General features: G+C 40.3%; 1 protein-coding gene across 1 annotated transcript; it reads right to left on the bottom strand.

Annotated features, from left to right (window-relative positions):
* Positions 1-399: 399 nt before the first annotated feature.
* Positions 400-8,581, bottom strand: LOC133725946 (GDSL esterase/lipase At4g26790-like). Its single transcript, XM_062153364.1, has 4 exons — positions 8,229-8,581; positions 2,683-3,011; positions 1,980-2,472; positions 400-678 (listed from the first exon to the last, which is right to left on the bottom strand). Exons 1-4 carry the CDS (start codon positions 8,263-8,265, stop codon positions 485-487), a joined length of 1,053 nt encoding a protein of 350 aa, XP_062009348.1. The 5' UTR covers positions 8,266-8,581; the 3' UTR covers positions 400-484.
* Between the last annotated feature and the right edge of the window lie 793 nt (positions 8,582-9,374).

Below are 9,374 nucleotides of genomic sequence, written 5' to 3'. Positions count from 1 at the left end.
TAATACTGCCCTTTGTCTTTGCTGCATGTCCTCTTAGTTTTTGCACATTTTAGATTTTGCTTTTACCCATCCAAAAACAAAAGTTATTCTTAATTATTTCTAAGAGTATCTTAACTTATTTAAAGCAGCTCTAACAACTTTTCTATAAATATATTTTGTTTGCTAATTTAGCAACAACTTACTTCTTGTGAAACTCAACCTTAAAGCGTGAGACTCACTCTGACGAAGACTCTCTTTTAGTAAGAGCGGTGATGAAGCCACATGTATAAATATCGGATTGTTCATACATTGATTAAAGTCGATACTCGATGTAGTAGAACTATCAGGTCAACTATTTGTTTGTTGGAAACAAATACTTTGAGCTAAACTGAAATAATAGTGGTACGGTGCACAAAAACATATACCAAAAACTATATAGATTCTTAGAACCACACTTCATTTTCTTTAACAAAATATGGAAGCATTTTTTTTCTTAAACAATAAATCAATTGAAGAATTGTAGAAGATCTGGAATTAAATAGTTGGAGACTATCTTATTTGTTTTTTCTGTAGGATGGAAGGCATCCCAGAACATATACTTATTTGCATCTTTGCATGTATATGGATTTGGTTCGCTACAGAGGTAACTCATCTCGAATCTCCCAGTAGAACAACATGCCACTTCAGCAACATCAAACCCTGCCAAAATCAATAACAAATATTCAAACTTTGAAAGTGCAAATGGTTAAAAACAGTCAAAGCCAAGATGTAGCTAGTATAAAGGTAAATATTAAACCTACCTCTACTGGTAAAAGTAATTAAACTGAGATAAAATGATACACAGTTCATATTTGAAACAATTATTCTGCTGCAATAGAACCATGTGGCCCAACCTGGATTGATTGCATGCCTAATTAATCTGACATTAAATTTCTCACCAACTTGTATCGATCGACTATCCAGTTCATGCATAAATATGCTTTGACTCGATCTGTTGGTGTAGTACTCTTTATTGAGAATATATACATCCTTGACTTGGTTGGTGTTATTGAGAATATATACATCTCACATGGAAAAATGAGACATTGTCTATGAGTTTATAAGAATTTAGGCCACTCCATCCATAGATTTTGAATGTGAACCTCAGATTACTTTATCATGGTATCAGAGCGCGGGTTACTCACTGTGCATGCCTCATGGCCACACTGGCTCTATGTCACCCAAAATTGTCCACGTGAATGGCTTGAAAATTCTCCACACGTGCGGGAGCGTGTTGAGAATATATACATCTCACATGGAAAAAATGGGACTCTGGCGCCTATGAGTTTATAAGGGTTTGGGCCACTCGCCTATGAGTTTATAAGGGTTTGTGCCACTCCATCTATGGCCAATTAGTTTTGGATGTAAACTTCAAATTACTTTATCACTCTTTTGCACATGGTATCAGGTTAATCTGTAGCCCTAATTGGGGTCTTGAGCCCTAATACCTTGTGACAATCAAATGGCCATGGGTGTATAGGTTCTTTCAAATCCTACGCTTAACACACTCAACAGGATGATGACAGTAGTACTGTTACTCAAGGTTGAATGTTTTCTGTGTTTAGATCATCTAAATTATATATCGAAGTTATATATAAAATCTCGGTTATGGGACTGATTATGTTCTGTAGTGTTCTAGAGTGCGTATTGATATACATTTTTTCAGTCGGGCCATTCAAAGAGAGAGAAATGACATTGCTCTGAGGGTCCCAATGCTGATAGCATCAGTACTCTAGCTAGAGTCCTATATATAACACCTATCAGAGATAAGGACTGGGGGGAGAGTCAGTGACAATCGATCGGGACAATGAATGCACACTTAATGCAACATTTAAGATCGACGATTTCATATGGACATAGATATTAATTAGACAAAATATTTCTATGGCATGATCGTTAAGTTCTATAGATCGAAGCATCGATCAAAATCTGAAATGATTGATAGAAAATTATGAACTCACCAAATAGGGAAGGTGTTCTGATCATTTGATAGACAAACTGATAGACCTTCTCTGTAAACAGAACTCTATAGCCTGGAAGCTCTTGGTTAAGCTTTGCCACCATGTTGTTCAGCTTCACATTAAACTCCACGGCCACATTGTTGTACTCCTCCACACAATCATGGTGACCCATGAAATTTATGGCTCTCTGTAAGGGCAAGCACCCCATGGGAGGGAGCCCAGTTAGGGAAATCTTCCTGGCTCCAAGACTGTAAAGCTCCCTCATGAAGTTTTCGGCTAGTCCAACAAGGAAGTCCTGGTACTGCTGGACTGTATATTGGACTTGCCGGCGGGGTAGCAAGTAGTAGTTCTCGAGGAAATCATTGGTTCCCAAGCTTATCACATACAAAGCTTCTGTCAAAATTTCTCTTGCCTTGTGATGGCCAACATGGGCTCTCAATTTGGCCTTATACTCCTTGTAGTACTCCACTTCTTTCCATAGAGGGATCACATTCTGCATGGTGACAAGTTACGAACTTACGATATTAGTATTTGTGGAAAGTTTCTCTTGCTAGACAGTCCGACATGTTATACGGAATGGTCTATTTCGACTCTTAACAGTCTGATGAAAGAAACACCACATGTATATGAGATTAGCATCTGGTACGCATGCAACTAACAAAACGTACGTACAAGTGACTGGCCTTTCGATTAGAAGACTTACTAGTACATCAGAAGTTGCATTGTCATAGCCAGTTCCAGCAGAAGCAAAGCAAACACCAGTAACAAAATCCGAAATCCCATAGTTGGGATCCAAGTAAGCCGGAACGAATGGTTTCAGTCCAAAAGCCTCAGAAATGAAATCCGGAGGAACACGACCATTGGAGAACCTTCCTGTGGGTTGACCCCCAGCAAAGTGGCGGCCATAGGGCTTGAAGTTGCTCTTCAAAAGTGTTTTAATCCGGTTATTGTTTCCGGAATCCACGGTGGAGTCTCCGAAGACAATGAGAGCCGGAACCTTGGCCTCATGTTTTGCTACTTGTAGGAGGATTTTGTTGGGAAAAGTAATAGAATGGAAATAACAACTCCAACCAATATGCAAGGAAATGAAATGAGTAAAAGAAAGTGAACACCGGATATAACGTGGTTCAGCAAAATGCCTACGTCCACGGGGCAGCAACAACAAGAACTTCCACTATGATAATGTGGGTACAAGAGATATACAGCTTCAAGAACACTACTTGAAGGAAACTCTCTCTCACACTTGTTTTTCTGCCTAACCACAACTACACTCTCAACATGCAGTAAAACACTCTTCACTCTCTACTTGGATGAAGATGTTTTTCTCACACTGTTTGTAGTTTGGGCTCTCTGCCTCTTTTGGTTTCTGCACTCTCTTTCTGCCTTCTTTTCTCCTTGTGCTTCTTCGACTGCCGATATGGGATTATATATCCCACACTCTCTCTCCAGCTCTCTCTCCAAAGCCGGCTGCAGGTTTTTCTCTTTTCCCTGTCTTCTGCTACTTTTCCTTTTCCCTGTTTTCTGCTACTTTTCTTTGTCTCCTGCTTTCTTTCTTTCTCTCCTCCAATTAAGGAGGGACTGGCCCAGGGACTGGCCCATCAATCTCCCCCTCCCGACTTAGATGGAGGGATGCGTCAGTCCTGACGCGCTTCTGCAAAACTCAAACTTTTGCTGTTGAACAACTTTGGTCAACATATCTGAAATGTTCTTGTTGGTGTGGATTTTCCTCAACTGGAAAAACTTCTTTGACACTGCATCTCGGATCCAATGATACCGATGATCAATGTGCTTAGTGCGAGGATGATACATTGAATTTTTGCTCAAGTGAATAGCACTCTGACTATCACAATGTACCACATAATTTTCCTGCTTCACACCCAACTCTTGAACGAACCTTTGCAGCCATATCATTTCCTTGCCAGCTTCATTTGCTGCTAAGTACTCTGATTCTGTGGTGGATAATGCAACACACTTCTGTAGCTTGGACTGCCATGACACAGCTCCCCCAGAAAATGTAAATAAGTATGCAGAAGTGGACTTTCGATTATCAAGGTCTCCTGCCAAATCTGCATCTGTAAAACCTTCCAAGATTGGTTCTGATCCACCAAGACATAAACACAACTTTGAGGTGCCCCTCAAATATTTGAGTATCCACTTGACAGCTTCCCAATGCTCTCTGCCAGGATTAGAAAGATATCTACTAACAACACCAACTGCATGTGCAATATCAGGGCGAGTGCATACCATGGCATACATAAGACTACCAACAGCTGATGAGTAAGGGATACCTGCCATCTTGTCTTTCTCTTCTTGTGTAGTTGGACATGATAATCTGCTTAACTTGAAATGATTACCTAGAGGTGAGCTTACTGACTTAGCTTCTTTCATGTTGAACCTTTCAAGCACCCGTTCAACATACCTCTCTTGTGACAGCCACAATTTCTTCTCCTGCCTGTCACGAGTAATCTCCATGCCCAAAATCTGCTTAGCTGGCCCTAAGTCTTTCATATCAAATGACTTTGATAAATCTGCTTTCAATTTGCGAATCATAGAAACATCTTTGCCCACTATTAACATATCATCAACATAGAGCAACAAAATAATGAAGTTACCTCCAGTAAACCGCTGGAGATACACACATGGATCTGCATCAGTTCTCTTGTATCCATGACCCACCATGAATGAGTCAAATTTCTTGTACCATTGCCTTGGTGCTTGCTTAAGCCCGTATAGACTTTTCTTCAACTTGCAAACCATGTGCTCCTTTCCCTCGACCTCGAAACCTTCTGGTTGCTCCATGTATATTTCTTCTTCCAAATCACCATGAAGAAATGCCGTTTTCACATCTAGCTGCTCCACCTCAAGATCCATGCTAGCTGCCATGCCCAAAATGACTCTAATAGAAGTCATCTTGACAACTGGTGAGAAGATCTCATCAAAATCTATTCCTTCCTTCTGCCCAAAACCTTTCACTACCAAGCGAGCCTTGAACTTTGTCAACTGTTCATTCTCGTCTCTCTTCAACTTGAACACCCATTTATTTTTGAGTGATTTTCTGCCTTTAGGAAGCTCCACCAATTCGTAGGTGTCATTCTTCAATAAGGACTCCATTTCAGACTTCATCGCCAACATCCATTTATCACAGTCTGCATGAGTCTTTGCCTCCTCAAAGCATTCAGGCTCTCCATCATTGGTCAACAGAATGTATCTGGAATATGGATTATCTCCATCACTAGTCACCAATATATATTGTGAAGAATGATACTTGGTATTTGGCTTTGGCTCTCTGTTGGATCTTCGAACTGGTACTTGGGCATTTTCTAGCTGCTCCCCCTGATTTGGCTCCCCCTGATCATTATCTTCAGGTTCTGCTGCTTCTGCTTCCGCCATATCAGGAATATCTTCATTTACCATATCTTGAGCTTTGTCACTAGGTTCTTCTTGAAGCGGTGATGAATCGTAGGTGAGCTGGTCTGCATGTTCTACTTCATTTTTGTCAAAATCCGCAATGGTTTGACCTTCATGAAACACCACATCTCTGCTTCTGAATAATTTCTTGGTCTTTGGATTCCACAACCGGTAGCCCATCTCTTCATTGCCATATCCAAGAAAGATACACGGCATGGCCTTGTCATCCAGCTTTGATCTTTGCTCCTTTGGCACATGTGCAAATGCTTTGCACCCAAACACCCTCAAGTGGGAATATGAAGCGCTTCTACCGGTCCATACGCCTTCGGGAGTCTCCAAGCCCAACGGTACACATGGTGTTCGGTTAATAAGGTAACATGCGGTTGTCACTGCTTCGCCCCAAAACTTCTTTGCCAGGTTGGCCGTCTTCAGCATGCTTCTCACTTTTTCTAGAATGGTGCGGTTCATCCTCTCTGCTACACCATTATGTTGTGGGGTGCCAGGAATTGTCTTCATGTGTTTGATGCCATGCTTCGAACAATAATCTCTGAACTCATTCGAAGTGTATTCTCCGCCATTGTCACTACGGATACATTTGAGGGTTCTTCCTGTTTCCCTCTCCACCATGGCATGAAATTCCTTAAAGGTTTGAAACACCTGGTCTTTTGTTTTCAACAAATAAACCCAAACCTTTCGTGAAGCATCATCAATATAAGTGACAAAATATTTATTATGACCTACTGATTCAACTTCCATGGGGCCACATACATCTGAGTGTACTAGGTCTAATACATTTTCTTTTCTTGTAAATGTTCTTGTGAAACTAACTTTATGTTGTTTACCAAATAAACAATAATCACAAGAGTCAAGTGAGGTACCTTTGGCAAAGGGAATTAGAGACTTCTTTGCCAAAACTTGCAATCCCTTCTCACTCATATGACCTAGTCGCTTGTGCCATAAACTTGGAGAAGAGTCGTCTGCAACATTCAATTCTCCTTTGCATATTTTGCCATATGTCTTATAGAGGGTGCAACACATCTTCCCTCTAGCAACCACCAATGATCCCTTGGTAAGCCTCCACTTTTGATCACCTCCATGATGATGAAACCCTTGTCGGTCAAGCACACCGGTTGACATCAAATTGAGACGTAGACCCGGAACATGTCTAACATCTTTTAACATAAGCTTGTTGCCCAAATCGGTCTCAAAACAAATATCTCCAATTCCTGAAATCTTGGAGTAACCATCGTTGCCCATCTTCACCGTCCCAAAGTCACCGCCTTGGTATGTAGTGAAGTACTCCAAGTGTGGAGTAGCATGGAAAGAGGCTCCGGAATCAACAACCCATGCAACACCAGAACAATCATCAACATGTAAGCATTCACCTTCAAGACAAAGGAACTCACATTCATCATGAGACACAGAAGCTGCAGTGTTTCTCGTGTCATCGTTCGGTTGATGAGTATTGCCATCTCGACCCTCCTTCAGATCCTTCTTCAACTTGTTGCAATTCTTCTTCATGTGGCCAAAAATACCACAATGATGGCATTTTCCATTGAATCTTGTTCTGGATCTGCTCACACTCCTTCCATGGCCTTTGGGTCCCCTGCTTTTGCTCCTTCCTCTATACTCCGTCACAAAGACTTGGCTATTGTCCGAGCTTGAAGCTTTTCTTCTAGTTTCTTCATTCAACATGTTATTTTTAACATTATCCATAGACAATACACCATCTGGAGCAGAATTACTTACAGTTACAACAAAGGTCTCCCAATTGTCCGGCAATGATCCCAATAGCAACAAGGCTTGCAACTCATCATCAATCTTCATGTCCATCGTGGCCAATTGATTGATTGAACTTTGGAAGTTGTTGAGGTGCTCGGTCACTCTAACACCATCTTTGTACTTCATGTTTACAAGCTCCTTGATTAGAAATGCTTTCTTGGCAGCAGTCTTCTTCTCGAACAAGGACGTCAACTTCAGCCATAATTCACGTGCATTGGTTTCATTAGACACATGGTGGAATACACTGTCATCCACCCATTCGCGGATATGAGCGATGGCTTTGCGGTTCATCTTCGTCCAGGTCGGAACTGAAGTTCCTTCCGGCTTGGCCTCCTCTCCTACGATTGGCTCATGCAAATCTTTGCAATAGAGAATATCCTCCATTCTCGGCTTCCATGTAATCCAATTAGAGTGGTTGAGTCGGATCATGGTACTCCGTGAACTTTCCATTCTAACACCTCACGAACCAAGATCTCTGATACCACTGTTGGGAAAAGTAATAGAATGGAAATAACAACTCCAACCAATATGCAAGGAAATGAAATGAGTAAAAGAAAGTGAACACCGGATATAACGTGGTTCAGCAAAATGCCTACGTCCACGGGGCAGCAACAACAAGAACTTCCACTATGATAATGTGGGTACAAGAGATATACAGCTTCAAGAACACTACTTGAAGGAAACTCTCTCTCACACTTGTTTTTCTGCCTAACCACAACTACACTCTCAACATGCAGTAAAACACTCTTCACTCTCTACTTGGATGAAGATGTTTTTCTCACACTGTTTGTAGTTTGGGCTCTCTGCCTCTTTTGGTTTCTGCACTCTCTTTCTGCCTTCTTTTCTCCTTGTGCTTCTTCGACTGCCGATATGGGATTATATATCCCACACTCTCTCTCCAGCTCTCTCTCCAAAGCCGGCTGCAGGTTTTTCTCTTTTCCCTGTCTTCTGCTACTTTTCCTTTTCCCTGTTTTCTGCTACTTTTCTTTGTCTCCTGCTTTCTTTCTTTCTCTCCTCCAATTAAGGAGGGACTGGCCCAGGGACTGGCCCATCAGATTTGAGAGAACAAGAGCCATGGAATGTATATGTATGCCATTGTACAACTTTGTCTTGTCTCGGTGGCTAGTGGCAAGCTTCAAGACGATATATAAGAGATGGGCAATTGTGTTGTAATAACTTGGGAGGAGTTGATGAGGTAATTAATGAGATTTCATGAGTATTTAATGGTAGGTGAGTAAATTGAATATCAAATGGGTAATCTGCTGACAGAATATGAGCTTAAATATCAAAGATGGGTGGAAACTGATAAACCAACAAGAATCTGAGTTTGCTGGAGGCCAATTCAATTGTGTCACGTGCCGGGTTTGGTCGAAAATTCAGCTACTGAGGGACTAAACCAATACAGAAGGCACTACTTGTTCTTGGCTGTTGGTATAGAACGGATGACCAGCACTAGTACGTGCAATACAATTAAGACCTACTCCTACATGCTTACGTTAATACTTGCATTTCCAGAGTATGGAATGATAAAAACTTACCTTATGACGTCATAACATATCATCGAACACCCATGCAACTTGTGCCCCAATTCAAATGAGGCATAATATTTGTGGCCTTAATTCTAGATGTCGTGCCATATCACCTACACACATAACCTATTTGTCAAATCGTATCATGTGATTCTTGAGAAAAAAAACTATCTAGTGGCTCTAAATTATTTTGGCTTTCTTCTAAAAAAAAAAAATTTGATTTTTTTTTTCTTTTCATTACACTCATGCTCAGATTTAAACAACAATTTTTTTTCTTTAATCAAGAATAAAAAAAATTCATGTAATTCGATAAATAGATTTGCACATATATTCATCAATAGATTTGTGTAACACATGTTTATGAATTTGAGGTTTGTTGGGGTTCTTGCAATTTCACATTGCAATTTCATAATACGTGAAAGATACATATTCATATGAGTTTATTTGTTTTTTTTTATATATTTTTTCCTTATATTTAGATTGTAGATGATAATTAATGGATGCTACTAGCATGGATTATTTTCTTACCTCTTAATTTGGACATACGTATTTTCCAAATTCAATTTCTTAATGCTATTTTTTAGACGAAATTAATTAATATTTGGAAAGAAAATTTAATGCCTGTTTCCTATCACCTAATTCAATATATTAGTGTCATTGATCACACGTCTATTTC

Source organism: Rosa rugosa, chromosome 1 (assembly GCF_958449725.1).
Source record: "Rosa rugosa chromosome 1, drRosRugo1.1, whole genome shotgun sequence".
Lineage (NCBI taxonomy): Eukaryota > Viridiplantae > Streptophyta > Magnoliopsida > Rosales > Rosaceae > Rosa > Rosa rugosa.
Note: the sequence above shows the minus strand (reverse complement) of the source record. Positions and strands in the feature narration are given on the sequence as shown.